Raw genomic sequence first — 26,706 nt, 5'->3', positions numbered from 1 at the left:
TTTTATTTTGTTTTATTACTCTTGAGTTTGAAAATATATGTTCAGAGAAACTTGGAAAAGAATTGGCCATTTTAAATATTATTCCGTTCTGTAGAGGAGAAGTTAAAGTTGATGCCAACTTACTAAAGATTATTATTTTTATTTTGATGTAGTTATGACCATTATAAATTTTCATATGGGAATAACAACAAAAGTAGAGTTTAGCAATAATTGACTTTATACTTCCATTGATTTAGAAGGCTTCATGCAGTCTTTGGTGTCAGAAAATGAGAGACTCCATACCTAACTGAACATACTTCTCTGTTGAATATGTTAATTATGACAAGGACTAAAATAAATATCACAAAGGTACTTAGGAGAGGATGAAAGCACACAAAGAACAAACAATAATTTTAACCAAAATCTGGCTTTTGTTTTATTCTTCAAATGTTAGAAGAAAATGGTATGTTTTGTTTCTTACCAGTTTATTTATAATATTGTAAAAATTACTGAAAATCATTATGCAATCTAGAAAATCTCAACTTTTCACTCTCTGTAATCATTTTACTGAAAAGAATTAAGTTGGACTTTTCACGTTTTGGTTTTAAAATTACATTGCTGTTTTAAAAAGTCTGGATTTCTAAAATACTTCTCTTTTTTGTTTTCTTCTCCCTTCCCTTCCCCTTCCCACTCCCAGTGGACAAACTACATTCATGGGTGGCAGGATCGTTGGGTAGTTTTGAAAAATAATGCTCTGAGTTACTACAAATCTGAAGACGAAACAGAGTATGGCTGCAGGGGATCCATCTGTCTCAGCAAGGCTGTCATCACAGTAAGTTCCTTTCCTTCTTCATTTAACAAATATTTACTGAGTGTCAGCCACGTACCAGGAACTGTTCTACATGTTCAGGATACATCTGTGAATAAGATAAAGATCCTTGCCCTTGTAGAATATACATTCTAATACTTTTTTCCATAAAGTTATTTTACTGTGCTTTTTGCTACATGTTGTTATTTTGCATAGACAGGTAGTTTTTATCTAGTGGGTATATCAAAGTGGTTTAAGGACTTCAGGAAAAAAAAATGTTTGAAGCCTTTTTATTTGTTGAGGCTGGGACAGTTACTTTGTAGGTTACTGAAAATTTAAAAATAATACATCTTGTAGGTAACGTTCTAAAATTTTAACTTAAAAAATATAAACTTTTTAACATTGAGCTAATGCCATCTCTTTGTGGAGTTGAGAGAAGCTGTTCTTACAATCCTCACACATGATTTGCTGTTTGCAGTTTTGATATCTCTAACGTGGAACAAAAGTCTAAAGATAACTTTTGAAAAACCCTAAGTATAGACTCCTTCTAACTTTATGATTTCCCCTTATATTTTGCAGTTATGTCCCTTTTATCTAATTCAACACCTTTTGAAAGAATAACTCACCTTTGTTGAGTCATTCTACTTAGTTTACATTTTGTTGTTCTTTTTTTGTTTTTTTTTTGTTTTGTTTTTGAGATAGTCTTGCATTGTCACCCAGGCTGGAGTGCAGTTCCATGATCTTAGCTCACTGCAACCTTGACCTCCCAGGTTCAAACAATTCTTCTGCCTCAGCCTCCCAAGTAGCTGTGTCTATAGCTGCGTGCCACCACGCCTGGCTAATTTTTGTAATTTTAGTAGAAATGGGGTTTCACTGTGTTGGCCAGGCTGGTCTCAAACTCCTGATCTCAAGTGATCCACCCACCTCAGCCTCCCAAAGTGGTGGGATTACAGGCGTGAGCCACTGCGCCCGGCCTATTTAGTTTATATTTAACTTATTATATAGAAACAACTGTTCCTTTTTGCACTCATAGTCATTAGACATAAATAATGTTTAAGATATGTAAGAACTATAACAAGTAAATGAGCATAAACAGGTTTGGGAACAACCAACTGACTTGTTAAGCTTGTAACCCAACTAGTTACAAATGCCTGATTATACAAAAAATAACATACTAGTTAAGAATGGTCAGCATGCCATGGGCAAAAAAAAAAAAAAAAAAAGTGTTGGCTAAGGCCAGAGAGTTATTTTAGATAGAGGTCAGTTAAGGGAGCTATTGTAGTTAAAATCTGAAAATGGGTATGTTAAAACAAAAATACAGATTTTACTAACTCACTCAAAGAGAAGTCACATTTTGTGATAGAATTTATATGGCTTACAAAAGTTAAAGAGTATATATATATATGTAATACTTCAGATTTCTCTTAATATCTAATCCTAACTTAGCACACGTTTGTTACGCAGTTAGGGAAAATCTTACAGTATTTTTACATTATTTCCCCGCTTGTATATTCAAAGTTTGAAAACAAAAGTTTAGAATTGAATATCAAATTAGAGAAACACAGAAGAAGTGTTTGGAAGTGTTGATAATGAAACCATTACTGTCTATTCTTAGCGACAATTTTTAGGAAATAACTTTAACATAAAGGCTCAGTATTTATTGTGACTGGTATGTGGTACATTGTAATGTGTTTAGAAATTGTATCTAGTTTAATATTTTGAGTGTTTTTCTTGAGATAGATCATTATTCATGTCAGGGGACAGAATAGTGGATTGAAATGTACCTTGCGATCTTGAAGTGTTTTTCCTTGATCCTCCACGCCCCTTCTTTTGCGTATTATTGGATGTTTATTAGTTTCAATGCTTAAGTGTTTGAAAGCAGTATAATGATTGATGTAAACATGGGGAGGAATTAAATTTTATCTTTATTGTTCCCTAAGTAGTAGTATTCCTGCTAGTTTCTGTGGATTTAGATATAGTTGTTCTGTCTTGAATTATGGACTATAATAATATTGCCTGGCTTATTTGGAGAAAAGAAAATTTTAAATAAACATTTACATCCATCTCAGGAAGAAAACTGTTACTTTATTGTAAATGATTTTTGTTATAGCTATATGTACATGCATAACTTTCATTGTGGTACATAGTGAAAGACATGAGTAGGAATGTGGAACAATTTGAATTCTTTGAAGGAGAGATAATAGAAATAAAAGTAAAAAGATGAATGAGGCAGCAAAATCTGTGTGGTAGTCTTAGATACAATGAAACAGATGATAGGAAAAAACACAAGCATTTATATTATTGAACTTGAACTTTCCTTGCCCTGTGGATTCACAGACTCCGTGTTACATATTTAAAGGAAATTGAAAATATAACTGAATTCAGTGAACTCAGGATGAAGTTTACAAATTAGAGTGTGTACTTTAGTTAAATAAATGAACGTAATAGTAATATTCCTCATTAAATACTAATAGGCATCTCTTGGCATTTTTTTCCCTTAAATATGGGCTATTGCCTATATCACTTCATGTCGGAATACAAAGAATATAAATGTTTAATTGTTTATATGGCACCCTTATGAAATTCATAGTATTCACATACGGAGAAATCTGGGCTTGAAGAGTTGATGTGACTTTACTATAACCATTCATTACTATATTATTTGTTGGTGGATCTTGAGCCCTGAGGCCACATTTCTTGATAGAGCCTAATCCATTTTAAGCATCTAGCATCTGAGCCCACATTTCTTGATAGAGCCTAATCCATTTTAAGTTCATTCTTAGTTTAATGATTAAATCACTCTTATAAAAACAATGTTCTTTAGTTGTGTGATAATAAAGTGAGTGAAATAATTTCAAGGAAGAAAATATGTCTTGAGAGAATTTATTCCTTAATGTGAAAGAATTGACAGTAAGTAGGTGAGAGGAAAATAGTATTCCCTTACTTTATGTAAAAGAGCTATTTGTATGTAGAATAAGTGTTTGTAGAAAGACAGTTGAATTCTTCAGTTATAGCTTGATACTTAGAAGACCCAGCCCCTGCTACAAAATTTGTCACATAGTAGATATTCTGAATATGTTAGTTGTAATTGTTTCAGTTAAAAGCAAATGTTTATGGAACATTTACACTGTTTACTTTTTAAATTCTATTTTTTAAATAAAGTGCACATGATAAAATTATAATTCATGGCATTAAAAGTTTAAGAAGTACATGCTGCTTTTAGTCTTGCACTCAAGGGACAACCCAACTTAAATTTCTGGTCATCCTTTCAGAAAATGTGTGAGCCTATACAAGGATTTGTTTATATCTTTCATAAATATTTACACAAATGGTATTATATTAAGCCTTTCATTCTGCACCTTGTTTTAATATATCTTACACATTAACTGTTACATTCTGTTGAATCGTATGGATATATTTATTTGCCTGGTCCTTGTTTTTGCACACTTAAATCATGCCTAATTTTTATTACAGTCATTATTGAAACAAATATGTACTTTAAAATTTGTTTTTAGTTATTGTCAAATACTCCTTCAAAACAGTACCACTCCTCACTCCTACCAGTAGTGAATGAGTGCCTCTGTTTCTCCCTACCCGCAAGTATTGAGGAATTTGGGTGTTGGCAAATGTTAAAGTATTTGTCAAACTGCTACATTAAAATGGTATCTTATTATTTTAAATTGCACTCTTTATCCATGAGGTTGAGTAACTTAATAATTTATAGCCATTTTTATTTCTTTTTCCTTTTCCAGTTGCTTATGTACTTTTTTTGGTTTTTCTTTCCTTGTTGGCTTGTGGAAACTCTTCATATGGTAATTAGCCATTTGGCACATTTGTTGCAAATATTTTCCCCCACATTGTCACTTGTCTGTTTCTTCTTTGCTTGTTTTATAGTCTATATTAGGCCCTAGAGAAATCTTAGATTTTTACATACTCTTATTGGCATCTTTTATTATGGCTTCTGTATTTACTTGTTTAGATAGGTGTTTCTCTGTCAAAGACTCTATATAAATGTAGATATATTTTCATCTAAAATTTATACTTGAATTTTGATTCCTGTGAAAGTTATTTTAGTTTAAGGAGTGATATTGATGTTTTTAATTTTTTTCCACATGACTAATTATGTATCTGGGTAGCATTAATTAAATAACTCATCTTTTTCCAAGTGGTTTGAAACACCACTTTCATCATATGTTACGGTCCCATGTTTATTTAAGGTTGTTTCTGGACTCTCTTTTGGGCATTTGGCTGGTCCTCCTCCTTATCCTCTGTTTAAAATTATATTGTGAGTATTTCTTCAACCAGTTCCTTAAACTGCTAATGATCCATTGGTGAAGATAAAAGTAATTTATTTGCAGTTACTAAAATTAAAACAGGTAGAGATTTTTGGTATAATATCTTCAGATAGAATTGGTTTTCCTAAGTTTTGTAGTTTCATGTCTCACCTTAGACATCTGCCTTTGTATACCTGATATCTTGTTGAACTTCTCAAATCACCAAATGAGTAGGATTCCTATTATTCTTATCATAGGTTGGTTTTAGGGAAATTTTCCAGTTTTATGTTTTAATATTTTTAGAAGGAAAACTGAAAGGTAATGAAAATGTTACTGTTGGATTAAAAAAAAATTAAATCCAAATAGTGATTAGGTAAGTTGGTGGGGTGGGGGGTTGCCACAAGAGTGGAAGTTGAAAGATCTTGGAAAAATTAAATAAACTGATGGAACCCCATCTCTACATCAAAAAATACACAAATCAACTTGGCGTGGTGGTACACACCTGTAGTCTTAGCTACTTTGGAGGCTGAGGTGGGAGGATCAGTTACTTCAGCCTCGCAGTTGGAGCCAAGGTGATGCCACTGCCCTGCAGCCTGGGAGACAGAGTGAGACCCTGTCTCAAAAAAAATACCTAAAAAACAAAAACCAGACAATGGAGATACAAAAGCAAGGGAAGGAAGTGTTCAAAATTGAAGAGAACCACAAAAATAAACATAAATTTTGAAAGTGCCAGATAGCAGTCAGATCTAAAAGGTTTTTGAATGTGGAATTGTAAAATGAGAAATTACATTATGGAAATGAAGTTCAGCAAATTAGATATCACCAAAGATGATTAGTGCTGTAAGTAGTCATTATAAGATCTCCAAATTAGTGAGAAATCCAAGAAGTTGGCCTTTTCTCAAGTGTGCAGTTTTACTATATTGAACTGTATTAATGAGAACTAAAGGAAAGAGAGGAAGGTATGCAGCAAATAAAAGCACTAGATAAGAAACTAGTTGTTAATTCTCATTGGAGGGGCATTTGTCAGTGAATTTTTAAAGAAGTGAGACTCTCAATCTGCTAAGATTTATGCTTTAAGGAACTCATAATTTATCTGTTTAGCAGTTCATTTGAAAACAATATATTCCATCTTTCAATAACATGTGATTCAGATAATGTAACTCAAATAGCATGAAGTAGAAAGTACTTAAAATATTTAGTAAGAGGTCTTGGAAGAAGAAAAACATGAAAAAGGGCACCTGTTGAAATTTGGGGCTTAGAATGTAGAAATAACTTACAGAAAATTGTATCATTTAAATTAGGTAATTATAAAATGTATTCATTTGCTAGGGTTGCCATAAGAAAGTACCACAAACTGGGTGACTTAAACAACAGAAATGTATTGTTTCACAGTTCCAGAGGCTGGAAATAGGATCAAGGTGTGGGCAGGGTTGGTTCCTTCTCTTGGCGGTGAGGGAGAAGCTGTTTCATGAGTTTCTCCTTAGATTTGGTGGTTTACTGACAATCTTTGGTACTCCATGGCTTGTGGATGCATCACTCCAATCTCTGCCTGCATGTACACATGGCATTCTTTCTATGTATTTGTCTTTTCCCAGATTTCCCCTATTTATCAGGACACCAGTCATATTGGATTAGGGGCCCAACCTACTCCACTGTTATCTCATTCTAACTAATTAAATCCACAATGCTGCTATTTTCAAACAAGGTCACATTCAGAGTTACTGGGAGATAAGACTTGAACATATAATATGATTTTGAGGGGGGCACAGTTCAACCCATAACACAAAGTACCTGTTAACTCAAGAACCCAAGTCTTCAGATTCCCATCTGTTATTTTATGACATCACTGGGCATAAGAAAATTGTATATGTGGTACATTTTATTTTGTGTAGGGGTTGCAGGAACATGACTGTTAAATATTTATAAAGCAACTCTTAATTCCAAAGTGTTTAGAACATCATGCATGGGCTATGAAGTCAAATCTGGGTTCAGACCTTAACTGTGTGTATTAGTGCATTCTCTTACTGCTATGAAGAAATACCTGAGACTGGATAATTTATAAAGAAAAGAGATTTAATTGACTCACAGTTCTTCGTGGCTGGGGAGGCCTCAGGAAACTTACAATCATGGCAGAAGGCACTTCTTCACAGGGCGGCAGGTGACAGAATGTGAACCAGGCAAAGGGGGACAAGCTCTTTATAAAACCATCACTCCCATGATTCAATTACCTCATAACAGGTCCCTCCCACAACACATGGGGATTATGCGAACTACAATTCAAGATGAGATTTGGGTGGGGACACAGCCAAACTGTATCATTCTGCCACTGGCCCCTCCCACATCTCATGTCCTCACATTTCAAAACACAGTCATGCCTTTCCAGCAGTCCCCCAAAGTCTCAGCTCATTCCAGCATTAACCCAAAAGTCCAAATCCAAAGTCTCATCTGAGACAAGGCAAGTCCCCTCCACCTGTGTGAACCTGTGAAATTAAAAGCAAATTAGTTCCTTCTTAGATGCATTGGGGGTACGGGCAGTGGGTAAATACACCCATTCCAAATGGGAGACATTGGCAGGCAGCCAAATCTTAAAGCTCCAAAATGAGCTCCTTTGACTCCATGTCTTACATTCAGGTCACACTTATGCAAGAGGTGGCTCCCACCGCCTTGGGCAGCTCCGTCCCTGTGGCTTTGCAGAGTACAAGCCCCCTTCCTGGCTGCTTTCACAGGCTGGCATTGAGTGTCTGCAGCTTTTCCAGGTGCACAGTGCAAGTTATCAGTGGATCTACCATTCTGGGATCTGGAAGAAGGTGGCCCTCTTCTCACAGCTCTACTAGGTATTGCCTCAGTGAAGATTGTGTGGGGGGAGGCTTCAACCCCACATTTCCCTTCTGTACTGCCCTAGCAGAGGTTCTCCATGAGGGCACCACTCCTGCAGCAAACTAATGCCTGGACATCCAGGTGTTTCCATAAATCCTCTGAAATCTAGGCCGAGGTTCCTAAACCTCAATTCTTGACTTCTTTACACTCACAGGCCCAGCACCATGGGAAAGCCGCCAAGGCTTGGGGCTGGCACCCTCTGAAGCAATGGCCTGAACTGTTCTCACAGTAGCCTTGACCCCTTTTAGCCACACCTGGAGCTGAAGCAGCTGGGATACAGGGCACCATGTGCCAAGAATGCACGAAGCAGCAAGGCCCTGGGCCCAGCCCAGGAAACCCATTTTTCCCTCCTAGACCTCCAGGTATTTGATGGGAGGGGCTGCCATGAAGGTCTCTGACATGCCCTGGAGACATTTTCCCCATTGTCTTGATGATAACATTTGGCTCCTTGTTACTTATGCAAATTTTTGCAGTAGCCTTGAATTTCTCCCCAAAAAATGCGTCCTTCTTTTCTGTCACATCAACAGGCTGCAGATTTTCCAAACTTTTATGCTCTGCTTCATCTTGACTGCTTTGCCACCTAGAAATTTCTTCCGCCAGATACCTTAAATCATGTCTTTCAAGTTCAGAGTTCCATAGATCTCTAGGGCAGGGACAAAATTCTGCCAGTCTCTTCGCTAAAGCTTAACAAGAGTCACCTTTGCTCCAGTTCCCAACAAGTTCCACATCTCCATCCGAGGCCACCTCAGCCTGGACTTCATTGTCCGTATCACTATCAGCATTTTGGTCAAAACCATTCAGTAAGTCTCTAGGAAGTTCCAAACTTTCCCACATCTTCCTATCTTCTGAGCCGTTCAAGTCTCTAGGAAATTCCAAACTTTCTCACATTTTCCTGTGTTCTTCTGAACCTCCAAACTGTTCCAACCTCTGCCTGTTACCCAATTCCAGAGTTGCTTCCACATTTTCAGATATCCTTATAGCAGCACCCCACTCTCTACGGTACCACTTTACTGTATTAGTCTGTTCTCATGCTGCTATGAAGAAATACCCGATACTGGGTATTTCTTTTTATAGAGAAAAGAAGTTTAATTGACTCACAGTTCTGCTTGGCTGGGGAGGTTCAGGAAACTTAAAATCATGGCGGAAGGCACTTCTTAACAGGGTGGCAGGAGAAAGAATGAGAGCCAAGCAAAGGAGGAAAAGCCCCTTATAAAACCATCACCCCCATGATTCTATTATCTCCCATGAGGTCCCTTCCACAACACATGGGGATTATAGGAACTCCAATTCAAGATAAAATTTGGGTGGGGACGTGGCCGAACCATATCACTTTTTACAGCCAAAGGTACATTTGGCAGATTACTAAATTTCTCTGAGCTTTCAGCTTCCTTAACTGATTAAACAAAGGGGATAATATCTAAGTATGGAATGATTATGTAATTAAAAGAACATATAAAAGTACTTTGTACAATTCTTGGTACACAGTAGTAGGCTCTCAAATTTATTTTGTGAAATGTTTGTATTGGGAGTAAAGCCTACAGTTAAAAAATTAAAAGGACAGGAGAAGTTGTCAAACCCTTTTATCAAAGGGGGACGAAGATGCAGTTGACTCATTAGAGCCAGGATATGTAGTGTGTCCTGTTTGAACAGATTCTCATGCAACTGTGTTTAGAAATTTTCTTCCACCAAACAGTTCTATTTACCAACCTAAAAAAATAGTTAACTCTTTATATGTTTTCTGTGTATTCTAGATATTCTTTTTTTCTCTGTTCTGTTTATTGTTTTCTACCTTTTTTTGGTTTTCCTTATTCTATGTCTTTTTTTAAAAAAGAAATATGTTGTGCCTTTTAAAAAATCACATTTATTGAGATACAATTTACATACAGTAAATACATACATACTTTTGAAGTATACAGTTATAGTTTTCACAAATGTATACGGTCATATAGTCATTACCACATCCGTATATAAAATATTTCCATAATCCCAGATAGTTCTCTTCTGCTCCATTGTAGTCAGTTACCTCTGTGTCCCCAACCTCTGGTAACTACTGTTCCAGCATATTACATATATGGTATCTTATAGTATGCATCTCTTTGTGTCTGGCTTTTAACTTAGCAGAATGCTTTTACTACTTATCCATGTTGTTGCTTTTTCTTGCTGAATACTGTTTCACTATAGAGATGTACCATATTTTGCTTATGCCTTCACCAGTTGATGGATATATGTTTATTTCCAGTTTTGAGATACAATAAATAAGGCTGCTCTAAACGTGTGCATGCAGGTCTTTGCATAAACATATTTTCATTTCTCCTGGGTAGATACCTACGAATGGGATTGCTAGGTTGTAAGGTAAGTATATGTTTAACTTTATAAGAAACTGTGTTTAACTTTGTAAGAAACTGTGAAACTGTTTTCCAAAGTGGCAGTACCAGTTTACCATCTCTCTAGCATTGTGTGAGAATTCCATTTGCTTGGTATTTTTGTCAGCATTCAGTATTGTCACTTTTTTTTTTTTATCTTAACTATTCTAGTAGGTATGTAGTGATAGCTCATTGTAGTTTCCATTTGCATTTTCCTAATGACTAATGATGTTGCACATCTTTTCATTTGCTTATCTGTAGCTCTTGTGATGTTTGTTTAAATATCTTGTGTTTGTTGTCTTAATGTTGAGTTATGAGAATTCTTCATATGTATTCTGGATACCATAACTTTTGTCAGGTACATGTTTGGCAAATATTTTCTCCCAATCTGAGAGACTGATTTTTGTCACCAACACTAAAAACTTATCTATAGTTAAGACCTATGTGAATGTGTATTTTGATGACTTTTTGCTCTGAGTTCTTAACAGCATTATTATTTACTTTTTTTCTATGTTATGTATATAGAGGCAACATTTCTCACTGTTTTTAAATTTTTATTTTTTACGTTGGGTCTACAGTGGCACCCTGTTGTTTAAAGTGACAAAGCCTTAAATTTAAAACTTGCTGACAACTCGTTATGTAGTGCATTCACCAGGGGAGCTGGTATTCCTGTTTAGCTTCCTTGGAGTGAGTGCTGTGTAGGTTTGGTCTCTCTTTTTTTTTTTTTTTTTTGTAAATGAGATAAGGTCTCACTCTGTTGCCCAGGCTGGAGTGCAGTGGTGTGATCTTGGTACACTGAAGCCTCTACCTCCTGGGCTGAAGTGATTCTCCTACCTCAGCCCCCCGGGTAGCCAAGACTACAGGCATGCGTCACCATGCCTGGCTAATTTTTGTGTGTTTTTGTAGAGATAAGGTTTGACCATATTGCCCAGGCTAGTCTTGCACTTCTGGACTCAAGCAATTTGCCTGCCTCAGCCTCCCAAAGTTCTGGGATTATAGGCATGAGCCACTGCACCTTGTCATGTCTTTATTGAAGGAAGAAAATTGTGGCTGATAAAGAAAGCTGAGCTATTCTCTTGGTCTCCAATTTAGAGAATATATATTATCCAACAATTATGTATTTTAAAAATACACTTTCCCTCTAATGAGGATTCATCACTTGAAAAAGGTTATTTATAAATTCATTATAAGGAACCAAAAGATTGAGAAGCCATGACCAGTTGAATCTTGATTTTAAGACAGTCTGTAAAGTGATAATGTCTCGAGGGTGGGAGATAGGAAAGGGTAATGATTCCTGAAAACTTACGGATAAACCCAGTTTCATAAAGTAAGGTTGTCTCCTGTTGTGAAAGACATCAGATAGTTTCACTTGGCTTTTTAAAAGGTAGGAATTTCATCCAGATAAAGGTACATCTAGTTTATCTTCTTCCTTATGAAGAAAAGAAATGGGGCTAAAAACTGTTGAAATCCCAAAAGACAGGGTGGACAAGAGAGGAGACTACAGAAGACAGCATTGTAGAAACTGGAAATGGTCAAGTGCTAAGTGAGTTAGTAAATCTGAGAAACCCAGATCCTAAACTATCAGTTAGGGAAGCTCAAAACTAGATTTACATCATAATTATATAACATTGTAGCAGTTCTGGATACCTCCTGGAATGGGGTGTTGAAGGTGGAGTGTGTAAGGAGGATGAGTTATATGTCAATTTAAGAAACAATCAAATCTCGATATTTCCTCCCCACACTGGACCTCTATAGAGAGAATAAAATCGTGGGTCTCTGGTCTTGGAGGGTAGAGGAGTAGGCACCAGATACAATTGAAATCAAGGTATCACATTGAATACAGATTAGGGAAGCAAGCAAACTAGCTACTGAGCCTCACACAACCCTATCCCTCCACTATTCCCCAACTTCCAAACTCTGGCCAACAAACTTTAATCCTCAGGACAGGAGGTTGCTGGGGTCTTTTCTAAGAATCTGACTAGCATAAGAGTTTTGACCTAAAGATAACAATATAGCTTCCCTAACAAGGTAGCCCAACTGGATTGTCCTGTGGTGAAGTCCATTTTTGGTAAACTCTAAGTACAGCCTTTGGGTTTCCAGTCAGAAGATTCCTTACTGTTAAAAATGAGCAGACAGCAAAGGACTATCAGTCATATGAGGAAAGTTTCCAATATGAAAGAGATCGAGAATAAATGCAACACTGGGAAACACATTATTCAGATGTCCAACAAAAATAAAGAAGGAAATTTGTCAGCATTTTAAAGAGATAAGAGTTTTGAAATCATGAAAAGTAAGTATACTATAAAAAAGGAAGAGGTTAAAAAAGAGCTCTTGGAAATTATAAATATGGTAGCAGTGATGAAAGAAATTAGAAGAGTTAGAAGGTAGAATTATAGACATTCCCAGAAAGTAAAGAAAAGGTTTTGGTTTTTTAAAGGTAGTAAAGAGGACATAGGTAAAATTAAGGGAATGATCTAGGAGTTCTAACGTCTGAACATAGGAGCTCCTGGCAGAGAGAACAGAGCAGAAAAGGATTATCAGTGAAAGAATTTAAAAAAAAGTTCACAGAAATAAAGGACAGGAGTTTTACACTGAAAGGGTCAAGCAAGGTCCAGTATAATAGATTTTTAAAAAGACTCACGTTAAAGACACATTATACTGAGTCAGACCACTGGGAAGAAGATCTTGGATGCTTCCAGAGGGAAAAAAACATCACAACAAAGGTTAAGGATTCAAAATGACTGTGGACTTCTCAAAAGCAGTGCTGGAAGCTAAGATGCAATGGATCATGCCTACATTCTTCTGAAGAATAATTATTTTCAACAATGAATTGTATATACAGCCAGATCACCAAGCAAGTATAAGGACAGACTGAAAACATTTTAAAATATAGTCTCAACAAATTTACCTCTTCTTGTTTTAAAAATATTTTATTTTAGAGATGCATATTTACATATCTACAGATGAAATAGTATGTTTAGAATTTGCTTCAGAATAATGCCTTGGGAAGGATATGAATTGATGAGGATGTAGATTTAAAAAAAGAATAATCGTGAGTTAAGAATTGTTGAAGCCAAATAGTGATAAGAGGGTTCATTATTCTGTTTTTTTCATGTATGTGAAATTTTTCATAATAAAAAGTAAAACACAGACACAGACGTCTGTCTTCTGCTGAAAGATATGCCCCATCAAAACGAGGAAGAATTAAATAAGCAAGAGGAAGATGTGATAGAGGTTATTGTACTCAAAGTGTCATCTCCAAGGGCAGTACATCAGTGTAAACTGTGAACTTGTTAGAAATGCAAATTATCAGGCCCTGCCCCAGACCTAATGGATCAGAAACCCTGGATATGGAGTCCAGCATTCTGTCTTTAACAAACCCTTCAGATGATTCTGATGCATCCTAAAGTTTGAGAACCACTTTCCTAAAGCAGGAAAAATAGCTTTACTCAAGTAAAGAATGGACATGACTGGTGTTTTGTATCATCTCATTTTCTTAACTGCTTGCTCTCTGGACTTTGACAGTTGCTCTGGCATGTAAATCAATTGAGTTGTTATACATAAAAAATACTGTATTGTGCTATTGGTTCTAACAATCTCGACAATGGATGTAAAAGTTCAGATTTAAGGAAACTCTTAAGTATAGTGATTGTATCAGAAATGGGAAGAGGTGTGAGGTGAACACATGAACACGCCTTATACCAACCTGGCTGCTTGTCTAACTGCACCTTGACATCCTTTGCTGAATTTGCCAATTGAAATTTTTATTAATCTGGAATGCCTTTTCCTCCTCTACTATCAAAAGCCTGTCTTTCCTGCTGGGCTCAACTAAACAACAGCTTTTTAGTGAACCACTTCAGATCTCATTCTCATCTTTGTCTCTACCATCAAATTTTTAAAATTGTATTTATTTATTTTAAACGGGGCCTAATGCTATCATCCAGGCTGGAATGCAGTGGTGCAATCATGGCTCACTGCCGCCTTGACCTCCTGAGCTCATGATCCTCCTGTCTCAGCCTCCATAGTAGCTGGGACTATAGGTGCACCACCACACCTGGCTGTTTTTTTGTCTTTTGTTTTTGTTTCTTGGTAGAGACTGAGTCTTGCTATGTTGCCCAGACCGATTTCAAACTCCTCCCGCCTTGGCCTCTCAAACTGCTGGGATTACAGTGTGAGACACTGCACCTGGCCATTACGATCAGATTTTTTTTTTTTTTTTTTGAGACGGAGTCTTGCTCTGTCGCCCAGGCTGGATTGCAGTGGCCGGATCTCAGCTCACTGCAAGCTCCGCCTCCCGGGTTTACGCCATTCTCCTGCCTCAGCCTCCCGAGTAGCTGGGACTACAGGCACCCACCACCTCACCCGGCTAGTTTTTTTTTTTTTGTATTTTTTAGTAGAGACGGGGTTTCGCCGTGTTAGCCAGGGTGGTCTCGATCTCCTGACCTCGTGATCCTCCCATCTCGGCCTCCCAAAGTGCTGGGATTACAGGCTTGAGCCACCGCGCCCGGCCACGATCAGATTTTTAAAAATATAAATAAGGACTGAGCAACTGTGACATGCATTGTGCTAGCTGTTTTATGTATTATCAGGAAAAAGGTGAAAATGGTTAGGGAGAGAGAAATAAAGGTGAGAAGAGCTACAACTGTTTTTCATATCAAACCTTAACTCAAAGAGTTCGGAATGATTTAACTCTTTAATTTGTGGGTTGGCTTCTGAGTAGCTGAAGACAGTGGCAGGTGGTAGGCTTGTGGTAAGCAGAGCATCCCAAAATGTTATCTCCCTGAAAGATATAAAATAACTTCACATCTATATCATTTCTACATGAAACAACACCTTCAACATTACTTGTAGATAGATAATGCCAAAACTGCAAAATAATCATGTAAGAAAAAGGTAACACACTCCAGTGCAGTAGTCCTACATGCTTTTACCCCATTGCCACAAGGGGACCCTGTGGCAAGGAAAATGAGACCAAGATATGTTCCCTGAGAAGACAGAAGGAGCACTAGTGAGGGAGAGCTGGAAGAACCACCAGAAAGATTAAATCTACCCTTTTTTTTTTTGTATTTTCAATGCAAAAAATTAACCAGGCAGATCAGAGCAGGATTACAGGAAAAGAATTTCAAAGTATGAGTACTTTAAAGGGCTAGACAGCCATTTAAATGTGATTTAAAGAGACAGACTTCTGAATGTATAACTTCTGGAAGACAGAAAAGGAAAACAAGAGTTCTTTGGAAATTGGATGGTCAAGGAAAAATTTTAAAGACCTGCAAGAAAAAAAGGAACCAAAAAATTAGAAGTCTCACAACCCTCTTGTCTACTATCAAAACAAAACAAAACTCCACTCAGAAAGGAAAAGATGCCATTAAACTAAGGATATTGAAAAAATGCCCCGAAATCACAAAAAGAAACAAAAGGAAAATGAAATCCTTTCCTTTAGTGTATAAAATTATGGACAATTTCATACAAATCAACTAAGGAAGATTCCTCTAATCCCATAAAACTGCTTACGAAGCAAATGAAAACTATTAGTATACACTCCAAATAGAACTCAAAGTATACAACACTTTGGTTTGAAGATAGGAGGAACCACCTTGAGTCAGAAATTCAAAATGAAGAACAAAAATGGGCAAAAACCAGGTGAAAAATGAAAAAATAATTGTACTGAAAGAGATTAAAGAAAATGACAATAGATTATCTTAAATGAATAAAAAAGATACCAGATATTGAAAATAGAGTCAAATGAAAATTTAGTACAGATGTTGAAAGAGTAGACAACAACGAAGAGAATGAAAGTAAGATGAAAAGAATCAGAAAAATTACTGAAAATGGAAAACAGACAAAGAAGGACTAATTTTTGTATTACTAGAGTCTCTGAAGAAGAAAAAAAAGTTTTTTTTATTATAGTTTAAGTTCTGGGATACATGTGCAGAATGTGCAGGTTTGTTACATTAGGTGTACATGTGCCATGGTAGTTTATTGCAACCATCAACCCGTATCTACATCAGATATTTCTCCTAATGCTATCCCTCTCGTTGCTCCCAACCTTCTGACAGGCCCCGGTGTGTGATGTTCCCATCCCTGAGCCCATATGTTCTCATTGTTTACCTCCCACTTATGAGTGAGAACATACAGTGTTTGATTTTCTATTCATGTGTTAGTTTGCTGAGAATGATGGTTTCCACCTTCATCCATGTCCCTGCAAAGGACATGAACTCATTCTTTTTTATGGCTGCATAGTATTCCATGGTGTATATGTGCCACATTTTCTTTATCCAGGCTAACATTGATGGGCAATTGCTATTGTGAATAGTGTTGCAATAAACGTGCTTGTGCATCTGTCTTTATAGTAGAGTGATTAATAATCCTTCGGGTATATACCCAGTAATGGCATTGCTTTCTAGATCCTTGAGGAATTGCCACGCTGTCTTCCACAGTAGTTGAACTAATTTACACTCCCACCAGCAGTGTAAAAGCGTTCCTGTTTCTCCACATCCTCTCCAGAATCTGTTGTTTCCTGACTTTTTAATGATCTCCATTCTAACTGGCATGAGACGGTATCTCATTATGGTTTTTATTTGCATTTCTCTAATGACCAGTGATGATGAGCTTTTTTTCATGTTTGTTGGCTGCATAAATGTCTTCTCTTGAAAAGTGTGTGTTCATATCCCTTGCCCACTTTTTGATGTTTTTTTTCCTTATAAATTTGTTTAAGTTCTTTGTAGATTCTGGATATCAGCCCTTTGTCAGATGGGTACATTGTAAAAATTTTCTCCCATTCTGTAGGTTGCCTGTTCACTCTGATAGTAGTTCCTTTTGCTGTGCAGAAGTTCTTTAGTTTAATTAGATCCTGTTTTTCAATTTTGGCTTTTGTTCCCATTGCTTTTGGTGTTTTAGTCATGAAGCCTTTGCCCATGCCTATGTCCTGAATGATATTGCCTAGGTTTTCTTCTAGAGTTTTTATGGTTTTGGGTCTTATGTTTAAATCTTTAATCCATCTTGAGTTAATTTTTGTATAAGGTGTAAGAATGGGGTCCAGTTTCATTTTTCTGCATATGGCTAGCCAGTTTTCCCAACACCATTGATTAAATATGGAATTCTTTCCCTATTGCTCGTTTTTGTCAGGTTTGTCAAAGATCAGATGTTTGTAAATGTGTGTTGTTATTTCTGAGGCCTCTGTTCTATTCTGGTCTATATATCTATTTTGTTACCAGTAGCATGCTGTTTTGGTTACTGTAGCCTTGTAGTATAGTTTGAAGTCAGGTAGCATGATGCCTCCAGCTTTGTTCTTTTTGCTTAAGATTGTCTTGGTTATATGGGCTCTGAAAAAAAAAATTTTTAATGGGGCATTATTTAAAACCATAATCAAGGAAAACTGTCTCAGAGAAAGAGGCTGGATATACACATTGAAAAGGATACTGGGTACTTGGAAAAATTAAACCAGAATGATAAACTGTGAACAGTAAAACTGTTAGATCAAATATAAAATTCTTCAAGCAAAAGGAACAAATCATAAAAGCAAAAATAATTGGATTAGCACCACACTTTACAAAATTAAGAAAGAAGGCAACAGGGAGCAGCATTTTTAAACTTAGAAAACAAAATGTGGATCAAGGATTTTATATCTAACCAAGGAGTCCTTTAAATATCAATTCTTCAGAAAAGTGATTTTAAAATAAGCTATGTACAACTTTGATAAAATTAAAACTTAAAATTTAGAGTTTAGCAGTACTATATGAAGTGTATTTGCTGAGAATTTATTAGTTTTAAATTCACAGTCTAGTGATAGACTTAACATTTGCAAGTTCTATGTAAAAATAAATCTTTTGGAAGAAACATCAGCATTTTCAAGTTACTATTTTTGTTGTTTAGAAGACTTGAATTGGCAAGAATTTGTTTTTTTGTTTTTTTTTTTTTAAACTGTTATGGGTACATAATGGTAGGTATTTATGGGGTAGATACGATATTTTGATATAGGCATACAGTGTGTAAGAATCACATCATGGTAAATGCAGCATCCACCACAAGCTTTTATCATTTCTTTGTATTACAAACATTCTAATTATATTTTTAGTTATTTTAAATGTATAGTAAATTTTTGTTCACTCTAGTCAGTGTGTTGTGCTATCAAATACTAGATTCTTATTCATTCTATCTAACTATATTTTTGTACTTATTAAACCTCCACACTCCCTCCCTCTAATCTTCCCAGCCTCTGGTAACTAACCATTATTGTACTTTCTGTTTTCATGAGTTCATTTCTTTTAATTTTTACCTCACACAAATTAGTAAGAACACGCAAAGTTTGTCATTCTGTGCCTGGCTTATTTCAGTTGACATAATGTCCTCCAGTTCCATCCATGTTACTTGAAATGATAGGATCGCATCATTTTTAATGGCCAAATAGTAGTCCATTGTGTATATCTACCACATTTTCTTTATTCGTTCATCTGTTGACGGACACTTATAATGGCCATTATAAATGGGATGCGATAGTAATATCTCATTGTGGTTTTCAGTTGCATTTCCATCATTAGTGTTGTCGGACACCTTTTCTCATACCTGCTTGCCCAGTGTATGTTGTCTTTTGGGAAATGTCTATTCAGATCTTTCCACTATTTTTTTAAGTGGATTACTAGATTTCTTCTTGTAGACTTGTTTTGTCTCCTTGTATATTCTGGTTATTAATCCCTTGTCAGATGGATAGCTTTCAAATATTTTTTCCCATTCTGTGGATTGTCTCTTTGTTGATTGTTCTTTTTCTGTAGAGAAGCCTTTTAACTTGATGTGATCTCATTTGTCCATTTTTGCTCTGGTTGCCTGTGCATATGTGGTATTACTCAAGAAATCTTTGACCAGTACAGTGTTCTGAAGTTTCCCTAGTGTTTTCTTTTAGTAATTTCATAGTTTGAGGTCTTAGATATAAGTATTTAATCCATTTTGACATGATTTTTGTGTATAGCAAAAGATAGGGGTCTAGTTTCATTCTTCTGCTTATGAATATCCAGTTTTCCTAGCACTATTTATTGAAGAGACTGTCCTTTCCCCAATGTATGTTCTTGGCACTTTTCTCAAAAATGAGTTCACTGTAGGTGTATGGATTCGTTTCTGAGCTCTCTATTCTGTTTCACTGGTCTATATATATGTTTATATGCCAGTACCATACTGTTTTGGTTACTGTAGCTCTGTAGTATAATTTGAAGTCAGATAGTGGCATTCCTACAGTTTTGTTCTTTCTGCTTAGGATATCTTTGGCTATTCTGGGTCTTTTGTGGTTCTGTATACACTTTAGGATTGTTTCTTGTGGTTTGGTAAACAATGTCATTTTTATTTTGATAGGGATTGCATCAAATCTGTAGATTGTTTTGGGTAATATGGACATTTTAACAATATTGATTCTTCCAGTCCGTGAATATGTGGTATCTTTCCATTGTTGTGTGTCCTCTTCAGTTTCTTGAATCACTGTTTTATAGTTTTCATTGTAGAGAGCTTTCACTTCTTTGCTTAAGTTTATTCCTGGGTATCATTTTATTTCTAGTTATTATAAATGGAATTACTTTCTTGATTTCTTTTCAGGTTTTGTTGGTATATAGACATGCTATTGATTTTGTGTATTAATTTTGTATCCTGCAACTTTACTGAATGTATGAGTTCTAATAGTTTTGGTGTTTTTAGGTTGTTTCAAATATAAGGTCATATCATTTCCAATAAGGATCATTTGATTTCTTTCTTTCCAATTTGTATACCCTTTGTTTCTTTCTCTTTTCTAATTGCTCTAGCTGGAACTTTCAGTCCTATGTTGAATAGCAATGGTGAAGGTGAACATCCTTGTCTTTCAGATCTTACAGGGAAGGCTTTCACTTTTGTTCCATTTATTATGATATAGGCCATGGGTCTTTTGTGTATGACTTTTATTGTGTTGATGTATGTTCTTTCTATGCCCAGTTTTGTGAGGGTTTTTATCGTGAAAGGATGTTGAATTTTATCAGTTTTTCTCAGCATCAATTTAAATGACCTTATGGTTTTTGTCCTTCATTCTGTGAATATGATGTACCACATAGATTTGTGTATGTTGAACTATCCTTGCATCCCTGGGATAAATTCCATGTGGTCATGATGAATGATCTTTTTAATGTGTTGTTGAATTCAGTTTGCTAGTATTTTGTTGAGGATTTTTGTATTAATGTTCGCCAGGGATATTGGCCTGCAGTTTTCTTTTTTTGATGTGTCTTTGTCCGTTTTTGGTATCAGTGTAATACTAGCCTTATAGAATGAGTTTGGAAGTATTTCCTGCTCTGTTTTTCAGAATAGTTTGAGTAGGATTGGTTTAGTTCTTCCTTCAGTGTTCAGTAAAATTCAGCAGTGGAGCCATTGGGTCTCAGGCTTTTCTTTGCTGAGACTTTTTATTACTGCTTTGACCTTAACTTGTTATTGGTCTGTTAAGGTTTTAAATTTCTTCCTGGTTTAATATTGATAGGTTGTATGTGTCTAGGAATGTACTCATTTCTTCTAGGTTTTCCAATTCTTGGCATATAGTTGCTTATAGTAGCCTCTAATAATCCTTTGAATTTCTGCAGTAGAAGTTATAATGTCTCCCTTTTCATCTCTGATTTTATCTGTTTGGGTCTTCTCTCTTTTTCTTAGGTTGTTGATCAAAGGTTTGTCAATTTTGTTTATCTTTTCAAAAGACCAACTTTTCATTGATCTTTTGTATTTTTTTGTTACAATTTCATTTGTCTCTGCTCTGATCTTTATTATTCTACTACTTTTGGGTTTGGTTTGCTCTTTAAGATGCATCGTTAGGTTGTCTACTTGAAGGTTTTCTACATTTTTTATCTAAGTGCTTATTAATATAACTGCCCCTCTTAGTACTACTTTCAACGTATACCATCAGCTCTTTTTCTTGTGGTTTGGTACTTGATACGATTTCAGTTATTTTAAATTTTTTAATTTATTTTGTGACCTAACATATGGTCTGTCCTTGAGAATGATCCATGTGCTGAGGAGAATGTGTCCTCTGCAACTGTTGTATAACATGTTCTGTAAATATCTTTTGGGTCCATTTGGTCTATAGTATAGATTAAATCTGATGTTTCTTTCTTGATTTTTTTGTCTGAATGATCTGTCCAGTGCTGAAAGTGGGTGTTGAAGTCTCCAGCTATTGTATTATGGTCTGTCTGTTTAGTTCTGTTAATATTTGCTTTATATATCTGGGTGGTCTAGTGTTACATATATATTTACTGTTATTATATCCTTCTGAATTAACCCCTTTATCATTATATAATGACCTTCCTTATTTCTTGTTGATTTTGTCTTGAAATACTGTCTAAGTATAGCTAAGCCTGCTCTTTTTTGCTTTCCATTGGCGTGGAATATCTTTTTCTATTCTTTTATTTTCAGTCTGTGTCTTTATAGATGACGTCTATTTCTTGTAAGCAAAAGATCATTTGGTCTTGCTTTTTTTTTTTTTGAATCCATTCAGTCACTCTGACTTTTGATTGGGGAATTTAGTCCATATACATTCATATTGTTACTAATAAGCAAGGACTTACTCCTGCCATTTTGTTATTTGTTTTCTGGTTATTTTGTGGTCTTTTTTTTTTCTTTCCTTCCTATTTTTTTTCTTTTTGTGTTCGTATGCAGGTTATTCTCTCTGGTGGTATGTTTTAATTTCTTGCTTTTTGTCTCTTGTTGGTTTTGTCTGTTGTCTGTTGTAGATTCGATGTCACCGTGAGGTTTTCAAATAACAAGCCATTGTTTTATACTCATGATAACTTAGCACTGGTTACTAAAAGAAACGAAGAAGCAGAGAGAATTCATAAAAACTCTATACTTTAATTTTATCACCCTCCACTTTTAAACTTTATATTGTTTCTCTTTATATGTTACACTGTCTGTGTCTTCAAAAGTTGATGTAGTTATCATTTTTTGTAGGTTCATCTTTTAGTCTTTCTACTCAAGATATAAGTAGTTTACACACCACAATTATGGTGTTTTGTATTCTGTGATTGTGTACATACTATTAATAGTGAGTTTTATAACTTCAGGTGATTTCTTATTGCTTGTTAATGTTTTTTTTTTTTTTTTTTCTTTTTTCAGACTGAAGAACTCCCTTTAGCATCTCTTATAAGACAGGTCTAGTGTTGAAGTCCCTCAGCTTTTGCTTTTCTGTGAAAGTCTTTATTTCTCCATCATGTTTGAAGGATATTTTTGCTGGATATACTATTCTAAGATAAAATTTTTTTAACTTTTTTTTTACATTCTAGGGTACATGTGCACAACGTGCAGATTTGTTATATAGGTATACATGTGCCATGTTGGTGTGGTGCACCTGTCAACTCATCATTTACATTAGGTATATCTCCCAATGCCATCCCTCCCCCCTCCTCCTCCCACCCCACTACAGTCCCCGGTGTGCGATACCCGCCACCCTGTGTCCAAGTGTTCTCATTGTTCAATTCCCATCTATGAGTGAGAACGATGAGGTGTTTGGCTTTTTCTGTCCTTGCCATAGTTTGCTCAGAAATGATGGTTTCTTAGGCTTTCATCCATGTCCCTACAACAGTACATTAACTCGTCCTTTTTATGGTGTCATGTGATTCCAATGGGTGTGGTATGTGGCCACAGTTTTCTTAACGTCCCGTCTCTCATGACATGTTGGGTTGGTTCCGGGTCTTGCTTGGTGAATAGTGCCAGCGCAGTAACATACGTGTGCACGTGTGCTTATAGGCAATATGATTTATAATCCTTATGCATTGCATACCAGTAACTGGGATGCTGGGTCAAAATGGGTATTTCTGGTTCTAGATCCTTGAGAATCGGCGCCACACTGTGCCTCCAGCAATGGTTGACACTAGTTACGGGTCCCCAGCACATTGTAAAAGTGTTCTTTCTCCCACATCCTCTCCAGCACCTGTTTGTTTCCGTGACTTTTTAATGATCGCCATTCTAATTGGGTGAGATGTATTTCATTGTGGTTTTGACTCTGCTTTCTTCTGATGGTGCGCGTGCGATGATGGACATTTTTTCATGTGTGCTGTTGGCCGGTGCCATAACATGTCTTCTCTTGAAAGTGCGTATTTCATATCCGATTGCCCAACTTTTGGATAGGGTGTTTGATTTTTTGTTGTAAAGTTGGGTTTAAGCTTCTTTGTAGAGTCTGGATCATAAGCCTTGTGTCAGGATGGGTAGGATTGTAAAAATTTTCGTCCATGTCTGTAGGTTGCCCTATTCCCACTCTGATGGTAGTTTCTTCTTGCTGTGCAGAGCTTTAGTTTAATTAGATTCCCATTTGTCAATTTTGGCTTTTCTTGCCATTTCGTTTTGGCGCGCGGTGTTTTAAATGAAGTCCTTGCCCCTGCCTATGTTCTGAATGGTTTGCCTAAGTTTGTCTTTAGGGCCTTTTTGGTTTTAAGTTAAGCATGTAAGTCGTTGATCCATCGTGACATGGTAGGTGGTATGTATAGGTGTAAGCAAAGAGATCCATTTTCAGTTTTACATATGGCTCAGCAGTTTTCCCAGCACCACTTGATTAAGGGATTATAATTCCATTTTCTTTGTTTTTGTGCAGGTTTGTCGAAAGATCACGATGGTTGTCGATGTTGTGTGTTTATTTCTGAGGGCTCTATTCGCTGCCATCGTTGGTTCTTATATCTTTCTGTTTGGTGTATCCGGGCACCACGGCTGTTTTGGTTACTTGACGGCTTGTTTAGCTATAGGTTTGAGTGATGGGGTTAGTGTGATCGCCTCCAGGCTTTGGTTCTTTGGCTTAGGAGGTGTCTTGGCAATGTGGGCTCGCTTTTTTTTGGTTCCATCCTATGAACATCCTTTAAAGTAGTTTTTTCCGAATTCTGGTGAAGAAGTCATTGCGCTTGGGCTTGGAGTGCGGGATGACATTGTAATCTATAAATTACCTTGGGCAGTAGGGCCGTTTTCATGATAGGGATTCTTCCTATCCATGGAGCATGGACTGTTCTCGCAATTGTGTTTGTGTCCGTCTTTTATTGTCTTTGATCAGTGGTTGTAGTCCCTCCCTTGAGAGGAGGTCTTCACATCCCTGGAAGCTTAGATCCTAGGTGATTTTATTCTTCTTGAAGCAGATGCGGTGAATGGGAGGTTCACTCATGAGTTGGACTCTGCGCTTTGTCTGGGTATTGTGTATAGGCAAGGCTTGTGATTTTGCCAGTTGATTTTGGTACCCGTGAGCGTTTGCGTGTGGAAGCTTGCGTTTAATAGCTTAAGGGTATTTGGCGTGAGGGCGACGAGTGGGTTTTCTGAACTAGTACAGTCATGTCATCTGCAAACCGGGACAATTTGATTTCCTCTTTGTCCTGAATTGGATCCTCTTTATTTCTTTTGTTTTGCTTGATTGCCGGCTGACCAGAACTTCCAGACACTATGTTTGAATAGGGAGTGGTGAGAGAGGGCATCCCTGTCTTGTGCCAGTTTTTCATGGGAATGCTTTCAGTTTTTGCCCATTCAGAAGCTGTGGGTTTGTCATAAATAGCTCTTACTATTTTGAGATATGTCCCATCAATACCTAGTTTATTGACAGTTTTTAGCATGAAGGGCCATTGAATTTTGTCAAAGGGTTTTTCTGCATCTATTGAGATAATCATGTGGTTTTTGTCTTTGGTTCTGTTTATATGATTGATTAGGTTTATTGATTTGCATATGTTGAACCAGCCTTGCATCCCAGGGATGAAGCAAACTTGATTGTGATGGGTAAGTTTTTTGATGTGCTGCTGGATTTGGTTTGCCAGTATTTTATTAAGGATTTTTGCATCAATGTTCATCAGGGATATTTGTCTAAAATTCTTTTTTTGTCATGTCAGGCTTTGGTATCAGGATGATGTTCGCCTCATAAAATGAATTAGGGGGGATTCCCTCTTTTTCTGTTGATTGGAATAGTTTCAGAAGGAATGGTACCAACTCTTCTTTGTACCTCTGGTAGAATTTGACTGTGAATCCGTCTGGTCCTGGACTTTTTTGGTTGGTAGGCTATTAATTTTTGCCTCAATTTCAGAACTTGTTGTTGGTCTATTCAGGGATTCACCTTCTTCCTAATTTAGTCTTGGTAGTTGTATGTGTCCAGGAATTTATCCATTTCTTCTAGGTTTTCTAGTTTATTTGCGTAGAAGTGTTTATAGTATTCTCTGATGGTAGTTTGTATCTCTGTGGGATCGGTGGTGATATCCCGTTTATCATTTTTTATTGTGTCTATATGATTCTTCTCTATTTTCTTCTTTATTAGTCTTGCTAGAGGTCTATCAATTTTGTTGATCTTTTCAACAAACCAGCTCCTGGATTCATTGATTTTTTTGAAGGGTGTTTGGTGTCTTCAGTTCTGCTCTGATCTTAGTTATTTCTTGCCTTCTGCTAGCTTTTGAATGTGTTTGCTCTTGTTTCTCTAGTTCTTTTAATTGTGTTGTTAGGGTGTCAATTTTAGATCTTTCCTGCTTTCTCTTATGGGCATTTAGTGCTATAAATTTCCCTCTACACACTGCTTTAAATGTGTCCCAGATATTCTGGTATGTTGTGTCTTTGTTCTCATCTGTTTCAAAGAACATCTTTATTTCTGCCTTCATTTCGTTATGTACCCAGTAGTCATTCAGGAGCAGGTTGTTCAGTTTCCGTGTAGTTGAGCGGTTTTGAGTGAGTGCTTTCTTTGTCTCTTTTGATCTTTGTTGGTTTAAAGTCTGTTTTATGAGAGACTAGGACTGCAACCCCTGCTTTTTTTTGTTTTCCATTTGCTTGGTAGATCTTCCTCCATCCCTTGATTTTGAGCCTATGTGTGTCTCTGCACGTGAGATGGGTCTCCGGAATATAGCACACTGATGGATCTTGACTCTTTATCTAGTTTGCCAGTCTGTGTCTTTTAATTGGAGCATTTAGCCCATTTATATTTAAGGTTAATATTGTTATATGTGAATTTGATCCTGTCATTATGATGTTAGCTAGTTATTTTGCTCGTTAGTTGATGCGGTTTCTTCCTAGCATTGATGGTCTGCAATTTGGCATGTTTTTGCAGTGGCTCTTACCAGTTATTCCTTTCCATGCTTAGTGCTTCCTTCAGGAGCTCTTGTAAGGCAGGCCTGGTGGTGACAAAATCTCTCAGCATTTGCTTGTCTGTAAAGGATTTTATTTCTCCTTCACTTATGAAGCTTAGTTTGACTGGATATGAAATTCTGGGTTGTAAATTCTTTAAGAATGTTGAATATCAGCCCCCAGTCTCTTCTGGCTTGTAGAGTTTCTGCCGAGAGTTCTGCTGTTAGTCTGATGGGCTTCCCTTTGTGAGTAACCTGACCTTTCTCTCTGGCTACCCTTAACATTTTTTTCTTCATTTCAACTTTGGTGAGTCTGACAATTATGTGTATTGGCGTTGCTCTTCTCGAGGAGTATCTTT

At 36.5% G+C, this 26,706-nt stretch overlaps 1 protein-coding gene across 3 annotated transcripts in view; it reads left to right on the top strand.

Annotated features, from left to right (window-relative positions):
- Positions 1 to 26,706, top strand: part of CERT1 (ceramide transporter 1) — a 150,024-nt gene that overhangs the window by 5,324 nt on the left and 117,994 nt on the right. For all 3 annotated transcript variants that reach the window (XM_017848719.1, XM_017848718.1, XM_017848720.1), the window contains exon 3: positions 677 to 811. In XM_017848719.1, coding sequence (XP_017704208.1) covers positions 677 to 811 — 135 coding nt within the window. The remainder of the gene's footprint in view (positions 1 to 676; positions 812 to 26,706) is intronic.

The sequence above is a fragment of the Rhinopithecus bieti genome, unplaced genomic scaffold (genome assembly GCF_001698545.2).
Source record: "Rhinopithecus bieti isolate Rb0 unplaced genomic scaffold, ASM169854v2 scaffold_30918, whole genome shotgun sequence".
Taxonomy (NCBI): domain Eukaryota; kingdom Metazoa; phylum Chordata; class Mammalia; order Primates; family Cercopithecidae; genus Rhinopithecus; species Rhinopithecus bieti.
Note: the sequence above shows the minus strand (reverse complement) of the source record. Positions and strands in the feature narration are given on the sequence as shown.